The sequence below is a fragment of the Malaclemys terrapin genome, chromosome 7 (assembly GCF_027887155.1).
Source record: "Malaclemys terrapin pileata isolate rMalTer1 chromosome 7, rMalTer1.hap1, whole genome shotgun sequence".
Lineage (NCBI taxonomy): Eukaryota > Metazoa > Chordata > Testudines > Emydidae > Malaclemys > Malaclemys terrapin.
In genome coordinates, this window is record NC_071511.1 from 19,630,949 (window position 1) to 19,656,978 (window position 26,030).

The 26,030-nt window shown below is 38.9% G+C and overlaps 1 protein-coding gene across 2 annotated transcripts; it reads right to left on the bottom strand.

Annotated features, from left to right (window-relative positions):
• Positions 1-2,267: 2,267 nt before the first annotated feature.
• CCDC174 (coiled-coil domain containing 174) lies at positions 2,268-25,297 on the bottom strand. Of its 2 annotated transcripts, none has more exons than XM_054035606.1 (11): positions 25,156-25,297; positions 21,806-21,910; positions 20,388-20,488; positions 19,077-19,135; positions 17,648-17,828; positions 14,427-14,522; positions 11,751-11,887; positions 11,241-11,335; positions 10,102-10,249; positions 6,852-7,001; positions 2,268-2,782 (listed from the first exon to the last, which is right to left on the bottom strand). In XM_054035606.1, exons 1-11 carry the CDS (start codon positions 25,195-25,197, stop codon positions 2,508-2,510), a joined length of 1,389 nt encoding a protein of 462 aa, XP_053891581.1. In that variant the 5' UTR covers positions 25,198-25,297; the 3' UTR covers positions 2,268-2,507. The 2 variants fall into 2 exon arrangements, with proteins under 2 accessions (XP_053891581.1, XP_053891580.1); XM_054035605.1 differs by having other exon boundaries at positions 6,852-7,004.
• Between the last annotated feature and the right edge of the window lie 733 nt (positions 25,298-26,030).

Genomic DNA, 26,030 nt, shown 5'->3' on the forward strand with positions numbered 1-26,030 from the left:
TCAGCTACGCTATTCACGTAGCTGAATTTGCGTATCTTAAATCGACACCCCTCCCCCCCCCCCCCCCCCCGTAGTGTAGATGTAGCCATAGATTCAGACTAACATGGCTACCCCTCGGTTACTTGATTTCTAGGCTAGCAAACCATTCTCCCCTCCCTCAGACCCTGAAGCTGTTTGTTTATAAGAGGAATCTAGGTTATTTATTCCAGGGGCACAGTGCTGGGGACATTATATAGCTAAGCTATTTGCTACACAAGTTCAACCATGCATTAGTTCTAAAGTTTGCAAGATTTAACTTCAGCCTGATGTCTGTGAATTCCACAACTGATGGCACTCCATTGAGACTACCCTGCCCGTTTCACGTTCAGCGCTGGGTTCCATCTGCAGGTGTTGTTGTTGAATGCAGCTGCCTAAATGTAGAAATGGCTGTGTGCTAGCCTGAAGATCCTGAGCTATACCTTGTTCAGTGTACCATTTGGGATAATTGTTATGGGTTCTGTAATAGTCTGTCAATGTACTGGAGATACATACGGATAATTCCTCAATGCTTCTGGGAAGGGAATGGTACATAAATTGCTCACACATGGATGAAAGCAATTGCAGTGAGCTGTTACTGCCATCTGGTGGACATTAACTTTGACACACAAACCAGAGAGATTAGAGCTGAAAAACATTCATTTTTGTTGTGCCACCTATCACTATAAAGAATTAAAACTTTGACAGTCAGTAAAAGTGGCCAGATTTAGAACATTTTCCTCTCATTTTACTTCAGGGTAAACTGGCTAATTGTTTTGAGGTCTTTAAAAAGATATCCATGGTTATATGTTTTTGTTTTGCACGAAGGAGAGGTGATTGGATGGCCCAAACAATTATTATCAAAGAACTGTTTGCTTCTAGTTTGCTGCTTCAAATTCATTCACATTGGGAGAAACTCAGAGGATGAAAGGGATATGCGGATCGACGTCCCCTCTCAACCCTTAAAAATTGGTCCAGGTGAGGGTTGAAACATCAGTGAGGAAGGCACAGAAGTTTGCAGTGTTAGCTGAGCTGTACAGACTGGGTGGATTAAACTTTTCATTCTGCAGCACCTTTTACAAGCACTAAATCTATTAAATAGAAATATGAAACTAAAGTTACTTTGGCACTCCTGACCCTATTGGTAAAATAGGGATACTATTACTTACCAACCTTTGCAAAGCACTCTGAGACCCTAGGATGAAAAGCACTATTACACGAGTAAAAACACTGACAGTCTCCATGCCCACTTCAGTGTTTGCTGCCATGCTTATCACTTTGATAGTATTTACAAGGTTAAGTGACAGTGGCAATCTGGGAAATTTCATTTCAAATTTACTCTATCTTGGTGTCCTTGGATAAGCTTTCAAAATACCAACTCCAACGATCCAAACTGGCCCCTGAAATCAGAATTTATTTTTTCTAAATATCAAATACCACCCACTGTCTATTTAGCTAACTGAAGTGTAGTAGTAGCAGCGTGCATATCAATTTGGTTATACTACAATTATTGCAATAGCATATAGAAGTAATGTCAGTATGTTGGTAAATGGGTTAAACATAAAATAAAGCCACATACACCTAGCAAGAAAAATTGTATTTTGGAAACACTGATATATCAGATCTGTTTAAGCTATTAAGATGGTAGTATCAAGTACCAAGGCTTCTGCTTGAACCGTGTGTTTGATTGGTCTACCCCTTCATGTGGATATTATATATTGATTTATGCAGTGCATCTCAAGCTTTGAAGTGCTTTACAGAATTACAGATTATATACACATCTCTGGAATGCAGCAGGCATAACAACAACATGAGGAACCCCACACAACTATTTAGGGATAGGAAGTGAACTACCCTAGCCAGTAAAGTCAACAGGTGACATTAGGTAGGCAAATAAGTTTCTCATAAAAAAAAATAATAAAGGTTTTGTATTTAACACCAGACGGTTTAATTAGCAAACAGGAGTAACTGGCTGAATGTTGTTTCTTTAGAAGTATTTGACCATATTATCATTGGACTTGATTTTCAGTTTGTCAGAGTAGTCTCAATTTGACACTTCTTAGAAGTTAGCTCTTATAACAACGTCCCTTTTGGGGTGGGGGTGGGGAGTTCATTGAAAAAGGACTAAAACAAGCTTTATCTATTTAAAATAACATCTCTATTCATAAATTTCAAAACAGGGGCAAAATGCAGAAAAATGACAAAGAATAGCGTTATAGGGTAAAGAAGAAGTGTCAGATACCACAATTAAATACCACCATCAAAAACTTATCCTTTTAATACAATACAGCACTGATGAAGCAAATGTGTGGCTGTTGTGTGATACAGTTCAGACAGCATTACTTCACATGACAGACTTCTTTCATTAATAAGATATCTACTTACAGGAACCTTATTTCCCCAAAATCTGGGAAAAACAATAGGTGAATGCTAAGAACATAATTCTATTTTACTTATTTAAGTTAAGATTCTTGCTTGTGCTTTTGATAAGCTCAAGTCATTTGTTTGTAGTAAGACAACATGTCATCTAGACTTTGGTAAACTGGTTGCTGATCCTCCGAACTGTTGCAGTTATTCTGCATCGATGGAAACTGCTTGTTCTGTGTTGACTCCTGTCCCAGTTTCTCATGAGAGGATCCAAGCTTGTTCCAACTCTGGCTTTGGTGGTTATTGGCTCTCTTTTGACAAACAAAGTAATTGGAAGGTGGTGCAAATTCCGGATCTCGTTCATCTGCACATTTCTTTGACCATTGTCCAAAAGTAAATTCTATTAGATAGGAAAAACATGGAATTTATTCTTCAATGTTTAACAGAAATGGAAAACTGAATTGTTTGAAATGGAAATTCACGTTCTAAATGAGATCATAGCAGTAAGAACCCAAAGATATTAAAAAATGACAATTATGCTAGGGTAGTCAACAAGGTCAGAATGTGCTATAATGTGCGATGGTGCTTATTTCATTACAATGGTAGGCATTTTAACTTCCATTACAGTCAATCAGTTCCCATGACAAATTTTTAAAAGTAGCTATGAAATGATGTGACGACCGCTCAAGTTCATGATAAATACGTTTTACTTTGAAGATGACCTGAAACAGCTTTTTACCCCATTTACAGTGGTACAGGAACCTATCAACTGATTATAAGCTCCTGGGGGCAGGTGCTGTGGATTTGTACAATGTATAGCAAAAAGGGGCTCTAGTTCTGAAGACGGCTTTTTTACACTAATCCAATACAAATGTTAACTGTAGCAAACAAAAGTTTCTAAACAGACCAAGGAACTGCACATCTTACACTGCTTTTGGTGCTACAAATTGATTTACAAAATCACTGACTTGTAACTATCTTTTCAAATTTTATTTGTAATTTAGGTCTACACACTATTTGTAGTTCTCAACCAGGGGTCCAAGGCCACCTGGGGGCCGTGAGCAGGTTTCAGGGAGACCCCCAAAATAAACCAGAGTGCAGGGTCGGCACTAGACTCGCTGGGATTCAGGACAGAAAGCAAGAGCCCAAGCCGCGCGGGACTGAAGCCAAAGCCTGAGCAACTTAGCTTTGTGGAGCTCCCTGTGGTGTGGGGCCATAGACAATTGTCCTGCTTGCTACCTCCTAGCGCCAGCCCTGCTTTTAATCTACTGGATATGCAGAAAAACAGTTGTTGTGGCACAGGTGGGCTGTGGAGGTTTTTTATAGCATGTTGGGGGGGGCCTCAGAAAGAAAAAGGTTCAGAACCCCGTTGTAGAGTACCATTTATATTAGTAGTACACCTCTACCTCGATATAACACGACTTCGGATATAATGTGGTAAAGCAGTGCTCCTGGGGGCGGGGCGGGGCTGTGCACTCTGGTGGATTAAAGCAAGTTCGATAGAACGCGGTTTCACCTATAACACAGTAAGATTTTTTGGCTCCCGAGGACAGCGTTATATCGAGGTAGAAGTGTATTGCGATAGTATAGAATCATAGAAATGCAGGACTGGAATGGACCTCGATAAGCCATCTAGTCTAATCCCCTTCACTGAGGCAGGAATAAATATTATCTATACCAGTGGTTCTCAACCAGGGGTCCGGGACCCCCTGGGGGGCAGTGAGCAGGTTTCAGGGGGTCCACCATGCAGGACTAGCATTAAACTTGCTGGGGCCCAGGACAGAAAGCTGAAGCTCCACCACCTGGGACTGAAGCCAAAGCCTGAGCAACTTAGCTTCGCAGGGTCCCCTGTGGCATGAGGCCCCGAGCAATTGCCTGCTTGCTACCCCCTAACGCTGGCCCTGGCTTTTATATGCAGAAAAAACAGTTGTTGTGACACAGGTGGACAGTGGAGTTTTGAAGCCTCCACAGCATGCTATAAAAAGAAAAAGGTTGAGAACCCCTGAGCTATACCATCCCTGACAGGTGTTTTGCCTAAACCTGTTCCTAAAAACCTCCACTGAGAGGGATTCCTCAACCTCCCAAAGTAATTTTTTCCAGTGCTTAACTATCCTGACACTTAATGTCTAATCTAAATCTCCCTTACTGCAATTTAAGCCCATTACTTCTTGCATCTAGGAGTCCCAGTCATAGCCCATGTCCCCATTGTAGTAGGTGCTGTACAAACACAGACTAAAAAAAGATACCCTCACAAGTATGAGTGCAGGAGGCTTAATTAACTCCCCCCCTACCCCCCAAGTTATAGAAGGGGACAAAGTTTTTGTCAGAGTGCCAGAGGTCCTTACAATCTAACCACAAAGACAGCCAAAGAATAATGACAAGAGATCATGTTGGCTAAGGGCAGGAAGACAGGGAAGATGGGAGACGCACAAGTAATCAATAGGCAGGGAATACTGTAGACTGCACATTTATATGATTAATATATGTCTTGTTTATTTTTATTTATTTAACAACCAGGTGCCAGAATGTGAAGCAAGAGGCCTGAATGCTCAGGTGCCTAATTCCCTATTTTAGGTACTTAAGACCTAGTTTTGGCTCCAATGTGATGCACAAAACTGCTGCCTAAACCCGTGTGACAGGATGTATAAATGCTGAACAGGTATCTAAGGGGTTAAAGAGCTGCTGTGGGCAAGGCTGGCCCCACTCCTCTGGCCCCATCAATCATGTCAAGGGTGGAATAAAGGGCTTAAAAACATGAAGTTCCCAACAGTTGCTGGGCAGGTCTGGGAGAGAGCAGATGGCAGCTCTACAGCACCTAAAGAAGCCTTCTGGAAGCCTTCTGGGAACAGCTCAGGGAGCCCCCCACCCTGTGCCTACAAGGAGGAGACAACCTAAGGTGCCTCTCTCTCCCCATTCATTATATATAAGCCTAAGTGCCTAACTCAGACTTTGTAAATCCCAGTGTTGTTTCAAAAAGAACAGGAGTACTTGTGGCACCTTAGAGACTAACAAATTTATTAGAGCATAAGCTTTTGTGGACTACAGCCCACTTCTTCGGATGCATATGCATCTGCATCTGCATATGCATCCGAAGAAGTGGGCTGTAGTCCACGAAAGCTTATGCTCTAATAAATTTGTTAGTCTCTAAGGTGCCACAAGTACTCCTGTTCTTTTTGCGGATACAGACTAACACGGCTTCTACTCTGAAACCAGTGTTGTTTCAGTGGTTTTCTAGCGCCTAGAGGTCAGGTGTTGTGTCACAATGCTACTTCGGTGCACTCTGGCCAGAGTGCCTGAGATTAGATTAATGGCAGGGAGTGAGATGAAAGGAGTGAGTTTTGAGAAAGGATTTGAAGGACAGCAAAGTCACTTGGCATTCAGGAAAAGGAAGATGCTTCCAAGTGTAACCACAGCATGAATAAAGGCATGGGCAGAGCGGAGGCACACATACATTAATGATTGAGATATAAAGTTAGTTACTTTCTTCAGAGCACTTCTGTTCACTTTTAAGAAAAAGTTTGGCCAGTTAAACTAAGTTTACCACTATGCGCTGTAGTAGGGTTGATGTTACCTCGTAACCAGAAGGCCAAAAGTCAAATATTTTTATGGAGTATAAATTAATATGGTGGTCCTAACTACATCACTTAACTCTTGACAATTTGATACAAATTGCTGTAGCCACATATTTAACTATACCTTATTATGAGGGAGGGCCCTCTCTTCAATTCCAAATTTACTACTTTCTACTACACACACACACACACACTTCTCTTGCATTAAGTTCAAACTACTTGTCCACACCTTCAAGATCTGTCCAACATTGCCTACATCTCTCTCACTGTTTCCTCTCTTTTTCCCCTTTTCCTATCTTCTTACATGCACCATCCTTCACAAGAATCATGGAACCGCCTCCACTCAGTGTGTGCCAACAGCCTTTCTGCTTTTCCTTCAAATCCTTCCCTCAAAATTCACTTTTACCATGAAGCATTTTAGGGAAAGTGACCTCGCACTACTCCATTGGCCTCCATGGTGTCTGTTTATGTAATTTGGTGCAATACTCTACCTACTCAAGCATTTAGAGCTTAGGCTCTTCTGTGTGACACATCCTGCCCATCCATACCACATAGTGTCAAGTTACAGAATTATTTTTGCATATCAGGATAGGTTATAAACTAAAAAAATTCACACTTCAACCTTCCTCCATCAGTATCTTTGTATGGAACACAATAACCTGTGTAAAGACTATGTTATGTTACAGCAGCTGCTCATGTCATGGTCAAGGCTGTCAGTCTCTTTCTAGGGCTCACCAAAAAGTAATGACAATGTAAATTTAAAAGGGAAGGGGAAAGGGAAAGTATATTACTTTACTTCTCAGCTTCATAATGTATAAAAATGACAGTAGTTCTGATCCCATTAACAAACAGTGTTTTTGACTATACCATGCTACGTTCATAGTTCAGTTGTCTTACCTTTCCCTTTATCCCACTCTCGAACATAGGGCACACCAGCCTTTGTATCTTTTCTCTCCTGAATGATGACCTCCACTTTTCTACTTTCTGCAACTCTTGGGGCCACAAGGGCTTCTGGTTCAGCTGGTAGTGGACCAATAACTTCTTCCTCTTCTTTTGAAAAAGGGAAAAGAAATTTGTTATTAACAGGATATAGGTTTATTTTTCAAATATTATAGGATGAATACATGACGAGCTACTCCACATTCAGACTGATAATGTCTACAGCAGTTATCTAATTAGAATGAAATGCATCTGACTGGGGAGGTGTTTTTTGTTGATTTGTTTTTAATTTACTGTGCATTAGTTCAGAAGCCATCCTGGATAAGCCAGATAATCTAGAAATGAATCTACGACCCTTCATTAGCTTTTCAGCATAAAAGAAGAGATTGCTGAAAATGTATTGCCTAATAACATAGGAATAGGTTGAGTGTTCTACTGATGATGGGAAATTAGGAAAGAGTGAAAACATTACTCGCACATATCTCCACTTTAGTGATCTTATTCTGCTCTGTAAGAATAATGCAGAACAGTAGTATATCAATGTTAAGTATTTCCAAAGCACTTTACATTTAAGCACTCTCTCATTACTGAGAGGTGGAAAGTACTAATTCTATTTTACAGATGAGGAAGCAGATAGTGTGATTCAATACCATAGATGGCGCCAGTGTAGAGCTGGGATTAGAACTCAAAAATTCATATCTGCAAGTTGTAAAATGAGGCCACCTTCCCTTTATATGATTTCTGACATTCACCTTTTTCAGAGCTTGTAATTTGAGTGTTGCCTCTAATTTGAGTTTCATCCACACAAAAACCCTTAATTTGAGTGTGGTTGCTGACCCATAGAATATCAGGGTTGGAAGGGACCTCAGGAGGTCATCTAGTCCAACCCCCTGCTAAAAACAGGACCAATTCCCAACTAAATCATCCCAGCCAGGGCTTTGTCAAGCCTGACCTTAAAAACCTCTAAGGAAGGAGATTCCACCACCTCCCTAGGTAACCCATTCCAGTGCTTCACACCCTCCTAGTGAAAAAGTTTTTCCTAATATCCAACCTAAAGCTCCCCCACTGCAACCTGAGACCATTACTCCTTGTTCTGTCATCTAGTACCACTGAGAACAGTCTAGAGATCCATCCTCTTTGGAACCCCCTTTCAGATAGTTGAAAGCAGCTATCAAATCCCCCCTCATTCTTCTCTTCTGCAGACTAAACAATCTCAGTTCCCTCAGCCTCTCCTCATAAGTCATGTGCTCCAGACCCCTAATCATTTTTGTTGCCCTCCGCTGGACTCTTTCCAATTTTTCCACATCCTTCTTGTAATGTGGGGCCCAAAACTGGACACAGTACTCCAGATGAGGACTGACCAATGTCGAATAGAGGGGAATGATCACATCCCTCGATCTGCTGGCAATGCCGCTACTTATACAGCCCAAAATGTCGTTAGCCTTCTTGGCAACAAGGGCACACTGTTGACTCATATCCAGCTTCTCGTACACTATAACCCCTGGGTCCTTTTCTGCAGAACTGCTTCCTAGCCATTCGGTCCCTAGTCTGTAACAGTGAATGGGATTCTTCCGTCCTAAGTGCAGGACTCTGCACTTGTCTTTGTTGAACCTCATCAGGTTTCTTTTGGTCCAATCCTCTAATTTGTCTAGGTCCCTCTGTATCCTATCCCTACCCTCCAGCGTATCTACCACTCCTCCCAGTTCAGTGTCATCTGCAAACTTGCTGAGAATGCAGTCCACATCATCCTCCAGATCATTAATGGAGATATTGAACAAAACCGGCCCCAGGACTGACCCTTGGGGCACTCCGCTTGATACTGACTGCCAACTAGACATGGAGCCATTGATCACTACCCGTTGAGCCCGACCATCTAGCCAGCTTTCTATCCACCTTACAGTCCATTCATCCAGCCCATACTACTTTAACTTGCCGGCAAGAATACTGTGGGAGACCGTATCAAAAGCTTTGCTAAAGTCAAGGAATAACACATCCACTGCTTTCCCCTCATCCACAGAGCCAGGTATCCCGTCATAGAAGGCAATTAGGTTAGTCAGGCATGACTTGCCCTTGGTGAATCCATGCTGACTGTTCCTGATCACTTTCCTCTCCTCTAAGTGCTTCAGAATTGATTCCTTGAGGACCTGCTCCATGATTTTTCCAGGGACTGAGGTGAGGCTGACTGGCCTATAGTTCCCCGGATCCTCCTCCTCCCTTTTTTAAAGATGGGCACTACATTAGCCTTTTTTCCAGTCATCCGGGACCTCCCCCGATCGCCATGAGTTTTCAAAGATAATGGCCAATGGCTCTGCAATCACATCCGCCATCAGAGGGTCTAGACTAAAGGTTGAGTTGACACAACATAGCCACGAACACAACCACTCTGTGTAGCTTGAGTGTGATTTCACAGTGTGGCCACTCTCATTCAAGTGGATTAATTTAAGTATAGATACCTCAAGTTAACTCTGCAGTAAAGACATACACTCAATTGTGTAGCATTATTTAATCCCATCATGCTCACCCACAGACTGCTGTTACTAGAGGGCACTCTTTTTTGTACCACCAAGTTACAAATAAGCTTTCGAATGTGCCCATTTGTACATGCTGAACCTTTTACTTAAAACAACTCTCACAAAAGTCACATGGCAGAAAGGGTTTTTCTGCATACATAAATTAAGCTATAGGCTTAATGGCAAATGTAGGCCTCCGATAGCTGTGCACAGTCATCTGAATACAGATTCTGGCCCTTAATTGCCACCTACAATCATTTTAATTTTATGAATATACAGTATCTGACATTCCCTACAAGATAGCTCTACACAAATTGCTTGTATTTCTTCATAGCCAATTAATTGAGGTATCATTTTTATCCTCGCTCATTAAAAAAAAAAAAGTCATTCCAAGCTAGAGTTGCATATATTTAAATGGTGACCTGCATAATTCTTCCTGGCAGGTGTGAACCTAAAAGGCAGCACAATGCACACAACACTCTCCTCTCCACAGGAAGAACTATTTTTAGTACATATGATTTTATACCTATGTGCAATTAATTTCAACTGTTACTTTTTTCAAAGCCACAATTTAATATATTCAAAATATATAATGTTGATATTCAAAACACAGATATTCAATCTGAGCAGAATCCTTTTTCCACGATACTGAGGGAGAATGATGGTTTTAAAACAAAGATACTTGTTACAGACCATACCTTCATTTTCCAGTTTGTTTGCTTCTTCCTCTAGTCCATCTTCTCTTAGTCTCTTTATCTTTCTTGCTTTAAGTTTAGAAAGTCTTGTTTTCAGAACTGCCTTTCGTTTTTCCTTTAAATGTTCACGTTTAGTCCTTTGATCTGTGGTCTTAACAGTAACCGAAAATGTTCATTAGTTAATCCTGTATTTGGTTATAATCAACTGTGCATCTCCTTCAATTATACCCAGAAATGAACTGATTATCAGCTGCATTGTCTCAATGGGGAGGAAAATGACCCCATTCCTTGAATCCAAACTTGCACACACTACCAGGCATAATACTTACTACCATTGGTTTAAGCTGTGAACATGGTACAGTAAAATTTGGCTAAGTATGCCAAACAAAACATATCTCTGTTCTAAATAGCTTGCTTTAGAGAGGCATGTGGAAGAGGTGTAAAGATACTTATTTCACATACAAGATGAAAACTTCCAGAGAGTAGAAGAAACAGGTTTTTCACTGAAGCTACACCTAATCTCAACTCAAAAGAAATCCATGAATGATAAGCAAAAATGGGGGAAGGGGTTTATTTTAGGATTTCAACATTTATTTTATGCATATAACTTTGTACCTGTTCCTGCAACCCTTTCCCTATATTGATGGGATAAAAACCTTTTTAACGTTTTATTATACTCAGAAATTAATACAAAAATGTAATAATTGACAAGTAGTTCCTCAACTTTAAGGGCCAAATTCCAGTGGGTAGGAGCCATGGCTGTGTATTTATCAAGACTGCACATGTACAATTATTGCAACTGTGCATGCAAGAGGCTTTCTGAAGTCTAAATATCCATTAATTGACACAACTATAGTAAATACATGTATAAGGGAACACTTTCTTGCATGCAGACTTCAGGTTACTTTCACTGAAAAATTATTTCTAAATATTTTGCCTTTCAGCATCAAAGATCATGAGTGGACAATTACAGGTGTCGATGCTCTGCAGTTCAACATCTTACACAAGTAGTTTTGGTTTTACTACTATTTGCCAACATATTTACTACTTGGTACACAGTGCAAGGTTCCAAAATAATATATAAAGATGGGGAGCCAAGGCTGTTCCCAGCACAGGCTACGCATCTACTATGAGCTTCATACCTGCTCTCTTAGCATTTCCAAAGTCTCCATTTGCTTATTTCTCTGTGCTCTATCACGAGCAAAGGCAAAGTAGCCAACACCAAGTTGTCTGGCCTCTGAAAGGAAGAATTTTCAACAGTTAGATTTCATCAGGTTTACAGCTGCAGCAGCCTTGAAAGCACCAGGATATAAGTTATTGGAGAAAGACTCATAAGGTCATCTTGCCCATTGCCTTTCCTGACAATAGCATTAGAGTGTTATGTCCAGTCTAGTTTTAATTGACTCATATGATGACGCTTCCCAGCAATTTCTCTTAGGAGACCAGGAGGTTTTTTCCTGATTTATTTTTTCTGTCAGTAGATGAATGCATGCTATCCCTTTGTAAATTAAGTGGCTATTTCTAACACAGTTTAACAAGGTGAGAATATATTTCTACTGGAGTAGTTTTTATGCTTCATGTTAAATTACACCTTATTCCTCTAAAAAAGATCTTACAGTGAAGGTAAACCATACAAAGGAATGAATATTAACCGTTTTCTCTAATGTCCTCATAATGTATGGGTCCCACAGGTTTCTTTAGGGCCTCTTCTTCCTCTCTTTCCCATTGCTGCCGCTGAAGTTCTCGTCTCATATCTTCAGACAATAGAGTCTTCTCCTCAATGCCGTGTCTAGTAAAAAACAAAACCCAAACAACAAGTGTAAAGGTTCTTTGGTATTGAACAATGAAAGTCTGACAACAGCTAAGCCATTTTTAATTACTCATCAGAAGCGTGGACTTGGTTTGCAGAACACTAACGGAAGGCGCCAAGATACTACAGTCGTGAGCACAGTATGAGAATTCATAGTACATTACAGAATACAGTAGGGAGGAAAGGATAGGATACCACATCTGGCACAGCACAATAAAATAATTCTAATTAAAGATCCTTAAGAAGAAGTTGAGACCATTTTCACAGGCATTGTGAAGTCACTAATAACTGAAAATAGAAGAGAAGTGGGCGATGACCAGTGCTCAAAAGAATAGTCACCAAAAGTAGAATAACAGCAACACTTTCACTAAAGTGAAGTGAATACAAAAACGTGAACAGCATTTATTTGTTTAATGTAAAATAACGAAACATTTAAATGAGGAACATCAGCAGCTGAAGGAGAAAATACTTTTAAGTTTTCCCTTGGGAGGCAGAAACAGTTCTCTCCCTCATAATCTAGCTAGGCTAGAGCACAATATGATTGCAGACCACTTATCTAGGTGAATACAGAGAATGTACTTCCCATACAATTTTATATTCTTCATTCTGTTTTGAATTATAAAGAACAGGCTGCAGAATTTTCAAGGAGGAAAGCTTACAATTCAATAATATAAGTGCTCAATTATGGCACATTTCATTCCAATATAATTTGCACTTCTGCCATTAGTTTTATCAGAATAGCTGTAATTAACTATACAACTGGAGTTCTAACAAATTCACTCGGAACGTTATGTATTTGACTTTATTAAAAGCCTTGAAATCAGATCATCCAGGACAAAAATATATATATCTGCTGGGTTTCTTTAGGTTTAGGGCACATTAAAATACAACTTCTACAGAAGGACCATAGTTTAAAAAAAAAAAAAAAAGTCAAGTAGGCTGCTAAATTAATTTAATAAACTTTTGTTTGTAGGGCAAATATGAGTCAATGCTCTACAGTGAAGTTTGTGGATTTCATTAGCATTTTCCATCAGAATCTGAGCTTCAGTAAAGTTTATAAAAATTCTGTGTATTTAAGTTTGGCATACATGGCCTCAACTCAGGCACCATTTAAAACGTGAATATGCCACACACTTTTCAGAGGATTAATTCAGTTGCCAGTGAAATAAAATAGCTTAGGACAAATGCATGTGTTCACAGAGGAAGTTTTGATAAAACCACCACCACACCAAATATTATAACATTCTAAACACACTGGATAAGGGTGAGTAGAAGTTGATAAATTAAAGAATTTTTTTTTTAATTAAATACAGGTTTATTTTTTAAAACAAACATTTAAAATTAAATTTGATTTTTAAAAAAATTGTCAATCTAATGTTAAGGCCCACACTTATTTTAAACTATTAAAATCATTTAGATTAAATACAAAAAATAATATTAAGCAGTACACGTTTGCTGCTAAATTTTAAAGAAAGTCAGACTATGGAACTGGACCCAGAGTTTGCTGAATTGCTAAACTAGTTTTTGACATCAGTATACTCTACTACAGGTGCAGAGAGAATAGTTTCTTTATTTCAGTTTTTTCAAACTAGTTTCAGTTCAATGACTAGCTAATTCAAAAATAAAGAAACCAATTGGAGTTGAAAAAGCAGAAAAGCTTGTTTCTCTCTTCCAATTATGAATATAAACTTTACGTGAGAGGATGAGATCTCCTAGTTCTAAAATCTTGAAGGACATGGTAACTAGAAACAATTAGTTCAATACATTAACTATAAATACTACTTACTTTGTTTACTAAAGCAGTTAGTTTTAAATACAAGACATGTTTTAATAAGCTTACTTTGTTTCTTATGTATCCAGAATTTTTAAAGTAGAATTCTGAAATTGCTGGTTTTGTGCATTTAACTGAATTCCAATTTCCATCCAAATGCAACTGACACAAATCACAAGTAGAAAATTAATTTAGTAATTAAGAAATGCATTATTCAGCATTTTCTAACATAATACAAATGTAAAAATAAATCTGAATAAATAAGTTTGGCTATGTAATTGCTTAAATAAATGTGTACAGATGGTGTATCTTCCTAGTTACCAAACAGTAGCACCAAATTCAGTGTAAAGGCTGATTTGCAAAGCATCATGTTTTAATGGTTACCAACAGTGATGACTGGTGTGTGTGTGTGTGTGTTGCCTTCCTGCAGCCTTTTAACATAATTTAAAAGTACAAATGCAAAACCATGATTCAAATTGGTGATTTAAATCAAGGTTTCCTGCTTGTTGATTTAAATCATGATAGAATTAGTGATTTAAATCAATCCACCATGCACTGAATATTCTCATCTTTTTTTGATACATTGGACCAAATTCTGCAGTTACACCAATGTCAAAGACTTTGATAGCTTCAATGACATTAATCTGGTAATACCACTCTGCCAAGTGTGTGTATAAACTCTTTTCTCCCATAAAACACATCTATGAAATCTTGTGGGAAAAATTACTTGCTTTAGAGAAGCCATACCTTTTCCCCTGAAGTTCTTGATCCATTTTAAGAAGATTTGGCAAATCCTTCTTCATACAGCGTCTAGATCGGCCTAAGGAATCCACATAATCAACCCTGCAATGGAAGTAAAAAGAATTTCACACAATTTATATTCTCAGATTTATAGAACTCTGATCCAAAAGATAAAAAAATTAACTGAATACTTTCCACAGAGAATATTCACATTCAGGGTGCTGAAGTTACCTCCATCCTAACAGTTAACAGGCCCAGTTTAACAATTAAAAGGACATTTTTAAACAGGATTCCTGACAGATTGATCACATTGATATATTTTATTCAATCTCATTTTGAGCCAACTGACTTCCTTCATGATAAGACAGTTTGAAAACGGTTTACAAGTTACAATGTCACATAGCTCCCAAGTCAAAATAACATTGCAAGCATAATATTTGCTTCCTGTGGTGAAAATAATGATGCAGCACTGACTTCTCACACAAATATTAAATTGCTACAGTATAATGCAATTATCAGTCTATGGCTCATTTACTAAGAGCTTCAGTGATCATTCAACTGGTTTAACAAAAGCCTAGGAAATCAAGCAGAACGTTGTTCCTTTGAAGCTCCCTTTACATAGTGTGCTTTATGTAAAGCTATTTATCATAGTGAATGTTCCACTTAAAACTGTGGGGAGAATAAGAAACAGAGGTACTTATTGTCCACCAATGCTACAAAGAGTTCTTTAGCATCAAGCAGTTCTAGTTATACTGTTTTAGGAAACTCAAGACACACAGCCGACAAAGCATCGCTGAACCAGAGTACAAAATAGTCCCAAGATACTAAACTTTTAAAAGATTTATTCTTTCATTAAGTTATGCTTTTAAAATAAATATTAAGGGCACTGAGGGTATGTCTGCACTACAATTAGATACCCATGGCTGGCCTGTGCCAGCTGACACAGGTTTGCAGGGCTTGGGCCAATGAGCTGTTTAACTGTGGTGCAGACGTTCAGGCTCGGGCTGGAGCCTGTGCTCTAGGACCCTGCAAGGGGAGAGGGTTCCGGAGCACGGGCTCCAGCTCGAGCCCAAACTTCTGCACTGCAATTAAACAGCCTCTTAGCCCAAGCCCAAGTCAGCAGCCATGGACCAGCTGTGGGTCTAACTGTAGTGTAGACATACCCTTAGAGATTAGTATTAGTGCCATTTAACGATAATCTGTGACCTCTGGTCACACAGTATACACATGGCAGGAGAATAATTAGTAGTATATATTAATCCTATGGTACTGCCCAAAGGCCTCCAATGAGATTGGAGCCCCATTGTGCAGGGTGTTGAGACAATAATGTTCCTGGAGGCTTATCAGTAAATAATTAGAATTGTCTTTTTCATTTTCTTGAGGTGGGGTGAAGACAAGTATTGAAAAAGTATATGGAAGGTGAACACACTGGCTTACATTTATGATATTTAAACTTGATAAGGGCACAGAATAACTTGACAGTTTCATCTCAGATCTAGTAGTATACTAGTACCACATATTTCTATCTGTTCAGGTTTACAGCTTTCTGATTCTTCACTATGGGCCCACTATCCCCATACGCTGTAAGAAACAAAATGACATTATCTCCTATCTTAAACTAATACATTGAAAAACTGGAATTCTACTTTTCAGACTAGTTATTGTTGTTCAAAGCTGATTACAGGAGTAAAACTTGCATCTGCATACACTGTTTTCTTTATGAACAGACAGGAAAAAAATACCTAGCTAGCTAAGTTTCATAATTATTTACAGTATCTTTGCTGAAAGACTATTGGTTACCTGAAACTTAACTACAGAAGGGTTTTTATGGGTAGTTTAAAATTCTGGAGCTTAAAGAAACGTTGGTAAAGCACTGTCTTCCTCCATATAGAGAAAATCTGTACATACAGTAATGCCAGAAATCCAAAACAACTGCTGACTTTAAAAGTCATGTGATCAGAGGAAATAGTTACTTGAAAGGGAGCAGGGTTGTTTCAGTAAAAATTAGTCTAGTTAAATAATGCTTTCATGCAGGACACACCAGACGTACAGTCTGCATAGATAAGAGGATCAGAACTCCCATAACTTCGGCAGGAAAACGTATGAGCCCTTTTAATATCATTCTTATTTATAGCACATTTTCTTGATCAATACATCTCAAAACCCTGGGTACTTAAAACAGCATCTATTGTGGGTCATCAGTTTAAAATTCATAGTTGTGGAAGGAAATGTTACTTGCAAATTTGTTAGCAGTTTGAGAAACTCTGAACTTCTGGATCTCTTTCTGGAAGATCAAAGCTTTTCCCTTTTCAATCTAAAAAGGCTCAGTTTAAATTAATTACCTTATGCACTAGATAAGAATGATTTAGCTCTCATACAGCCCAGCCTCCCCCCCACACAGAAACTCCTAGAATTCCCAAGTCCAGCTGCACTAAGCAAGTCAATGTCGTTGAGAGACGAGACAAAGTAAGGGGAAATAATGTGCTCCGTAAGGCATATAAATTATGTATTCTAATACCTATTGCATTCTCCTCTTTTATATAATGGCATTAAAAGAAAAATAACTGGTAGATTACCTAGTTTAACATTTTGTCTGAGTGATCTCAAGTGTAAAAAAAACCCAAGAACCCTATGAAGCTAATTTTTAACTATTTGATTTTCAAACGGCTGCATAGGTACCAGACCCCAAAATCTTATTTGTGAATAGGACTGGCATCTAAACATCCCATTCTTCACTTTGAAAATGTAACCCTATTTTAGAAAGCAGGTCAATCTACATAATCTGGTCTACATAATGGAAGTCTTTCCCTGAACTAGTTCATAAAGATCAATAATGCCTGCATGGTTATCCATCCAAAGAAAAGAGTTGGATTTGAGGTGGTATCTTCACACAATTACATGCTCTTAGTTTTGACATAAGAAGAGAGACTATAATTGCACTTAGATAAAACAACTCAAAATTTTACATAGATTTAAAAAACAAATTAATCTTAAACTATACACAAATAACCTATTCTACCTGGAGTCTTTCCTGCAGGGTGAGAAGACAAATGTGGAAAAATGCTTCTTAAAGGGAAAGAATGTTATAATCACAAGTGATGGACTCGTATCAGCCAGAATGATTCCTTATTCAAGATGTTTTATAAACTAGACTAAATGCACATGAGATTATCAAAAAAATAAAAACAGATTTGTCAGACTTGTTCTGTCCATACGGTATTACCAACCATTCTTCATTTGGGTCCTCTGGGGGTGGTATTTCTATTTCAGGTAGTGTCTTCTCTTCATCTTCCTCCTGTTCTGATGCCTTTCTAGCAGCTTCACTCTCACGCAGATCTTGTATTTCTCTCCGTTTGTCTATGATCTTCTGAGTGAAATCCACAAGGTACAAATCCTCAGTTTCTTCATCTAGGGCAGAAAAATCAATTCTTAGATAACAGGCATCAAAAGAACAACTGAGCAAGGAATCAATATGGAATAGCCACAATCAGTTTCACAGCTGCCAACAATGCCCTTGACTATACTATCAGACAATGCTTTAATCTCATCTAGTGTCAAGAAAATTCAGCTATATGTAAACTTTCTTTATTTAAAGCAATTAATTATATATACACCCCAGAAAAAAGTTCACAGCAACTGTGATGATACCATCTTTAAAAAAATATATCTTTATGCTAATTAACAGTTACAATACTAATTCAAGTCCTAACATGAAAATGAAACTGGCAGTAACAGATTTAACATTGCTAATTTTATTAAAGAAAAAGAATAAAATAGTTCTTTGACAAGTAAACTGTGAATATGAAAGAGATGAATGGGTACAGCAGGCTACTACATTCAATAGTTCAGTTACCAATGATGGTGTTCATAGAGGACAATTACTTAAGACTGAATTTAACATAAGGATGCACTTTGCATGTAGAATGCACCTAAGCAGTCACTTGAGTTCTCTTTCCAAAAGGGAGAAGAATGATGAGACTACATTTTATATGATGGAGTTTGCACATAGAAACTAGTGAAAGCGATAGCACTGAAGGATTAAATTGAATTGAGCCTTTTTACTATTAACTGTCACATCACACAAAGGATGGATGTGTGCTGAGAGGAAAGTGGAAGTATGTATATTTATTAGAGACTGTTAAAGCTGGGAGGTGAGAAGTCAAACCCTACTAGCTACTGGCATTCACATATGGACCAGCCAGTCACCTCCTCTCTTTCCCAAGTTAAACTCTTCATATAGTGAAAAGGAAGCATGCAGAAGCATAGATAAAAGCCAAGGATGTCAAAATGACAAAGTAACTTTACTTTTCTAGAGTTCTATACTAAGAAACCAGAATATATTTCTCTCGCTTGATGATCAAGCCAAATGATTCCCACATTTCTTTCCTAGGGCAGACTGTCCTTCAAAAAGTAATATTCTTTGCTTAGCACTAGCTTTTCTCTCTCAGCAAAAATAATCTTTATCAATCAGCTTGTATACTGTGCCTCCAAAAAGCTTATTTAGTGTAAAAGCTACATTTATTGATTAAACAGAAGTACTGTATTTTATAACAACAGCTGTCAACAATGAGACAGTTAAGGTGGCCAGCTTCTAAAGTGACCAAATAAAAGCAAGGTTTTTAAAATATATACTGGTTTTATGCAGGTTTTGTTCACCTGGAAAGTCTCCTTTTGTCATCTTCTCATACAGCTTTGCTTTCTCTTCCAGTTTCTGCCTAAAGAAAAAGCAGGGTTATATTTATAGTATGATTCCAAGTACATCACAAACAGAAAAGTCTTTCAGTATTTAGACTGCAATGGAATAAATGTTTGATATTTTCCCTTAGAGATGAACTGCAAGAGTTTTTAACCAAACAATGGCTTAGGGGGGACACTGCAGGAAAAGCACCATTTTTCTTATACTGCTGAAGGTATCAGTGAAGTTACCATAGCAAGTGGAATCGTAGAACCCAGAATTCAAATCTTAACAGCTAAGCAAAGGAGGAATTTTGTTTTAAACGGTAACTGACATTTCTATGAACATAAAGATTCCTGATTAGTCTGTATTGTGAACGATTTTTAATAAAATAACAGTTCACCTTCAATGAAATGATCAAATAGTATAATGTAAGTATTGTATATCTCTGTAATTACAATTATCTAGATGACAGACCAAGATAAACTGTAAATCAGCCCAGAAGCTCTCTATGGTAATTACTTTAAGGCAACAAGATATGGAGCATAGTGTACAAGGCATGAGATACTACTGCATGAGACACTAGACATGAGATACCATTTGCCGGGAACGGCGAACTGTGGCCACTGGGAGTTGCAAGCGGCCATGCCTGCAGACAGTTAATGTAAACATTGTCTCGCGGCCCACCAGCAGATTATACTGATGGGCTGCAGGTTGCCCACCACTGATCTAAATGGACACAGAAACCAGAAAGAATATCTTAAAACTAGCTCCTGGAATGGTTTACACCTATGTATTCGTAAGAGATGGGGAATTTATAGCAGAGAACCAGAAGATGACACATTTTAAATGTATATTTTAATTGTACAACTAACCAACTTAGGTCATTGACCTGTAATTTTCCTCAAAAACATATATCTTATTAAATAGGTAAGAGACAGTTTTCTGCAAAACTTATAAATACATATTCTTTGGAGCACAAAATACTGATTGTGGTGTTCGTATCCATGCTTTTACTGAAATGGAAGAAAATGCTTTAAAAGAAAATCTATATTCTGTCAAATTTCTGTGGATACAATAATGTAAGTGTAGATGTCTCACAGTGCAGCGAGTGGAGAGACATTAACAAGCAATGAACCAGTTGCATCCCAATGAAAACTGAATAGCTGCCACTTTTACTTGCATTATGCTATTTGCATGATTTATTTTATGCAATTTGTTACAAGTGTAAAAAAATTCTACAAAGCGTTTGTTCCTCTTATTTATTTGTATTACTGTAACTTAAAAATTACCTCGCTTTCTCTAACGTTTGATCTTCTTCTATCTTCTGCTCAACATCTTTCTCAGCTCGACTTGAAACCCCTGTGTTCTGCTTATTCCAAATGTTTGGTTTCTGTGGAACATAGGTTTTTAAAACACAGGATTTCAACCTTATTTGACCATTAAAAAATAAAATAAAAATAAAAAAAGGCTCTGGAGTTATTTATCTGCTTAAACATTCTTCGTATAATCCTGATGCTGTGATGTGGAAAGTAGCAGATGTGTCTTAAATTTATGACAGCACAGGAAGGAGAACCAACAAAGGGGTTAACATAAATTAATGATTTTTTATTTAAAAATTTGGAACACAAATTTTATTCTTGAGCAGCTATAGATAAAGATAATAGTTGCTTACTGGACAATATTACTAAAGGAAAAGCAAATCTAAGAATAATTCATATTGTTCTTGTAAGTGAACATTATCAGGAAGAATGATGCCAAAGACAATGTGAGAAGTACTGATACAAGTATAGTGTACAGTATCTCTTATATGCCAAGAGAACTTGGGTTCTTAATTAGATATGGTCAACAAAAATAACTTTTATAAAGCTTCATATACCTTAGTCACTGACCTTTTCATACAGAATTACATAGCCTGTTATGGGACTGATATTTTTCAGGGTTATAACCTGACCATTTTCTTCAAAATGACACCTAATTCTGATCTGTTTGCATAATTCTTCCAGATGTCTATTTCTAGTTCTACACATAACATAGTAACAAGTCTAACTTTTAGCATGTAAAGGCAAAAATGCTGCATGGTCTTCAAACATAGCAATAATACTTCAGTCTACAACAAGATAGCCACAAGATCTCACAAATTAATTTGGTCTGAATGTTAAAACTAAATCTGAACATGACTGAAAAGTCAGGTTTATGAAATATGTTATTTTAGAAAAATGAACAGAGGTTTTATTGCAGTAGAGATTGAAGTATGAGATTGCAGTGCATCTGATATTATTTTCCCCAACATAAATGAATAGGAGCTGATGGCAGGGCATTTTCCAAGAAGGTTCATTGTCTCTGGAAAGTGCTTTCCTAGTCCAACTGGTCATGGATTTGTCAAAATTCAAAGCTCATTTTTTCTTACTGGCATTTAAGGAGGTTGGGGCTCACAGGTGGGTAGAGTACATAGATTAAGAGATTATTTAAATACAGCTTTGCAATATAATTGAATGGTGAGTTTTGTTTTTTGAGAGAGACTCAACTGGAAATGAGTCAACAGAAATTTTATAATAAAGCCATCACAATCTTTGTCCTACAACTGGAAATGAAACTCTGTATTAACTTTTTAGATTTTCTAATGGCTTGTTCTTCAATTCTGGGAGATGCCTAGAAAAACTGAAAGAAAAACAAAAATAATGAGTAATGATGGATATTTTATTTCTACCTTGTTTGTTGTTTGGGGTTTTACAGAGAGTCCAGCATCTTTCAGAAGTTTTTCCTTCTTGAATTCTTCTTGCTTTCGGAAGAGTTCAGCCTTTAAATCTACCAACTACATCAGCCACAATAAAAAACAACAAAAGTCATTTTAACAAAATAATTAGGGAATTTCTAGAGACTTATGTGAGAAATCAAGAGTTTACACCTGTAATAAAATAAACTGATTGCGTTTCTGATGTAGAAAATAGGAGCAGTGATTTGAATAAGAAGAACTTTGTGATATTTGCAGCAATATGTAATCTAAAATAATGAGACAGAACATAATTTATGATTAGGTGGTTAAATAAGTTAATTAAAAGCTTCTATTCATATTACTGATCCTTCACTCCAAAATGGAATATCTGCAGGAACAAAATGGGCATAATCCCATACAAATACCAACCAAAGACTGTAATAAACTAACAATAGTTTGTTTTTAATTTAAAAAGTAACCCCTAAGGAGATTTGCTGGCAAGCAAAACTTTTTTTTTGTAAAAAGGAATTAGCTGATAGACATTAGTCTTTTTTAAAAGTACCTTCTTCCCTGCTGCTTTTAGACTTTCTTTTTTATAAATATGAATATGTAACTCCCATTGGTATTAATCATCACCACAAATGTTAGTTATCAAGGCCCACATTCTCAAAGGTATTTAGGTACCTAACACCCATTGACTTAAATGGGAGGTAGGTGTCTAAATACCTTTGAGAATCTGGGCCCAAGAAACTTCACTCAGCAGGTGCATTGCTTTGGAACAATTGCCTTCAGGAGTCTGGGAGTCCCTTTTTAAAACAACCAACCAACCAAACATTTATGATCTGATGGCTTCTTCAGCTAGTCCTACAGTAAACTGATTTCTACAAGAAATTTAACCAGGCTGTTGGTTGCCCTTGATATTAAAATTTTCCACAAACACAATGGTGCTAATCATCCAAGCTTTTCCTGAACTGTCAGAAGTGCTAATGCAAACTTTCATTAAATGCATGTTTTGGATACAACCCTATTTATTTTAATTACTGTGTTTCAATTAAGTTGCTAGATTATACTGAGACACAAAACGCTGATGGAGCATTAATAAAAATAATGGAGTGAAACTATCAAAGACTTCAATGAATCAATGAAAGATGCTTAGACTACAAACAAAAGTATGCCACAGAAAATAAATGAATAGCAAAATGCCACCTTATTTCAGGTTATGTTTGAGGTCTGACAACCTCTTAGGTATGAATGAAGTTACCTACTGCTTTCATATTTGGGACTTTTGTAGAAACTTAGCCTCCCATGAAGGATGCTCCATAAACAAATGTTTAATGTTTGATAGGAATGTCTCACTTAACCAACCTTAATTCCATTTAAACATACCCTTAACAGCAAGGGAATATATCAAGCTATGGGAAATCACTTAACTGTACCCCAATGTCCACAGAAGACATTTCCAATGACAGTCAGAGACTATGCATCTTCACAAAACCTCCTTCTGCCTCCAAAAACAATCAGGAAATACATTCACATTCATCTCCTTCACAAAAGACAAACCCTAAATATAGCCTGAGTAACATTAGCAAATTCAGCACTGACATAGGTGCACAGGTAAAGTGTTCAGTGTACTGTGTTTGAAGGGGAAAGTGTAAGGTCACAGGGCTACAACTGCCATGCCAAAGCACAGCAGCATCCCACAGAAAGACACAGTTTGAGATATTTGGATAAAAGGTATTAAGTGCAAACTATTCATTTTTTACATTAGGATTTATTTTTTATTAATAGGGTTGAGGTGTTGGGGGTGAGGCAAGAGACAATATCCCATGTTTACTCAATGGCATTTTGTTTTCTGATGAAGGTTGGAGAAAGACTAGTCTTAGATTATGTTGAACCTTCTGTATTTAGACCAACCCAAGGATTATATAACTTTGTGGGTATGTAACAGGCCACACAGACCATTTTACAGCTCTTAAGGGAACCCTCATTGTGCAGTAGCACCTCATCCCTGTTTCAAACAATAAACACACTCAATAGGTAGAGGAAAATAAAGATCACCAGCTGGGATATACAAGGCACAGCTGTTTCTCCTCCTCTACATGGGGTATAAAGTAGCTGTGTTCTCACCAGGACCCAATCCGGGTGAAGAGATGAATGTTACAATTCTAATATGTATCCTCTCAGAAAGAGGCGCTACACCTGGGTAGAAGGAAAGAATTCCTAGAGGGCTCTTAAAAACTAAGTAAGTACAATTTGCTTAATTTAATTTGAGTTGCATGTAAGTGTGATTACCAACTACAATAAATTAGCTCAGAGATACAAAACCATTTAATTTATCTGTCATGAGCTACAAACCAACTGAATAAAACCCCAAGGGAACTTTCCAGGAGGAACTAAAACTGATGTGAATGACCTTCTGTTCTTGCATGAACCTTGAACATCTTATAAATCACGGGTAAGCAATCTGCGGCACGCAAGCTGATTTTCAGTGGCACTCACACTACCCAGGTCCTGGCCACTGGTCCGGGGGGCTCTGCATTTTAATTTACTTTTAAATGAAGCTTCTTAAACATTTTAAAAATGTTATTTACTTTACATATAACAATAGGTTAGTTATATATATTAGACTTATAGAAAGAGACCTTCTAAAAACATTAAAATGTATTCCTGGCATGTGAAACCTTAAATTAGAGTGAATAAATGAAGTCTCAGCACACCACTTCTTGAAGGTTACCGACCCCTGTTATAAATGGTTCTAATATCCTTTACTGTTGCTGTAGTACATCAGAAAGTAGGAGCTTTTTATATTTGGCCTTCTGGACATCCCACAAATGTTTGCACCTTGGTAACACCTTGTGGTGTTGTCTTATGATACACCACACCACTTTAATCTATCAGTGTCTTCACCTAGCAGAATCCCTGCATCCACGGACTCCAGCCAGGTGGAGGGTTGCCATTCACATACCCTGGCGAAAAGGGGATGAGCTGGAGCTGTAGTCACAACACGACGGCATTTCCTGCGCTGTGCAGAGCCTTGGCTGCGATGCGCTCACACCGCTAGGAGGAGCGAGGCCAGGCTTGTAGGGCGGTGAGCAGCTAGACCCAGCGACCCTGCTCGCCCCAGGGGGTGGGTTTCTTCAGCACCTTGGGGGAGGAGAGCGAGTATAGTCTCCCCTTCCTCTGCCCACCCCCCGCGGGTCCATTCCCCAGCTGGGGTAGGGGGAATCTGTCTGGGGAACGGAGCCGGGGGACAGCGGGAACCAGCCTAGGACATGGGGCTATCGGGGGGAAGAGGCCGGAGACCTACCCGCCCGGCTGCCCCCACCCTGGCCGGCAGCACTCACCGAGGCGACCGTGACCTCCAGTGGCTTCTTCCTACGGTCCATGGCGCCTCTGCGCCGAGACACGGGAACCAGGTTACAGCGCACAGAGCTGGCCCGTAAACAACACCCAGCCCGGCCCCGCGTTGGCCGCCATCTTGCCGTAAAGCGCAGCTGAGCGGAGACAGGCAGAATGATTGCGACAGGGCCGTCAAGCGCGAATGGGCGGGTGGTGGGTTCTCCGGCGCCATGATGGGGAGGTCAGCGTGCGTAGCAGGTGCGGCGGGCGTTGCTGTGGTCTAGGCCCACGGGGTTAGGGAGCAGCCCTCAGCCCTTGTGCGGGGATCCGCGACTGTCCTGTAACCCCTTCCCCCGGGGAGAGTCGCCGGGGTCCCAGTCCAGCGCCCTGGTTACGGTGACCGCGCCGCGGCGCCCTCCCGGGAGAGCCGCTTTCCTCCGTGCGCAGTGGCGCTGCCGGCAGCCGCGCGCTAAAGCCAACAGGGACAGTGCCGCGGGGAGCCGTGAGCAGCGGACAGGGGCGGCCCACTGAGATCAGGAGATTGGTTTTTTTAAGTTGAGGTCTCTTTATTTGCCTCTGGGTTTTGAGCCTTCAGCGCTCACAGGGTCATTCCCAAGCTTTTCTCTGCAGCCTGGAAGGCAAGATGCTTATGTTAATAATAATAATAATTAATTAAAAAACCCTGAAATCTCAGATCTCAAAATCACTTAACTCCAGGGCTTGGGGTTTAGAGAAAAACAATCAAATACGGTGAGAGAGGCAATTGATAAGGGTGGGGAGGGGTTGTATGGTTTTTCTTTTTGCCCCTCATTAGCTAATAATCCAGTGCCCTTTTTGCAATGGCCCCTCATTCGTGTGACAAGTGTAATGATTGATATTT

Bases quoted from the DNA above. Each gene is read 5' to 3' on its own strand.
- CCDC174 (XM_054035605.1), bottom strand. From the start codon at position 25,197: ATGGACCGTAGGAAGAAGCCACTGGAGGTCACGGTCGCCTCG. The intron at 21,911-25,155 runs GTGAGTGCTGCC...TGGCTGATGTAG, and splicing joins TGGAGGTCACGGTCGCCTCG to TTGGTAGATTTAAAGGCTGA. The intron at 11,336-11,750 runs GTTAATATTCAT...TCTTCCTTTCAG, and splicing joins TGAGGACATTAGAGAAAACG to AGGCCAGACAACTTGGTGTT.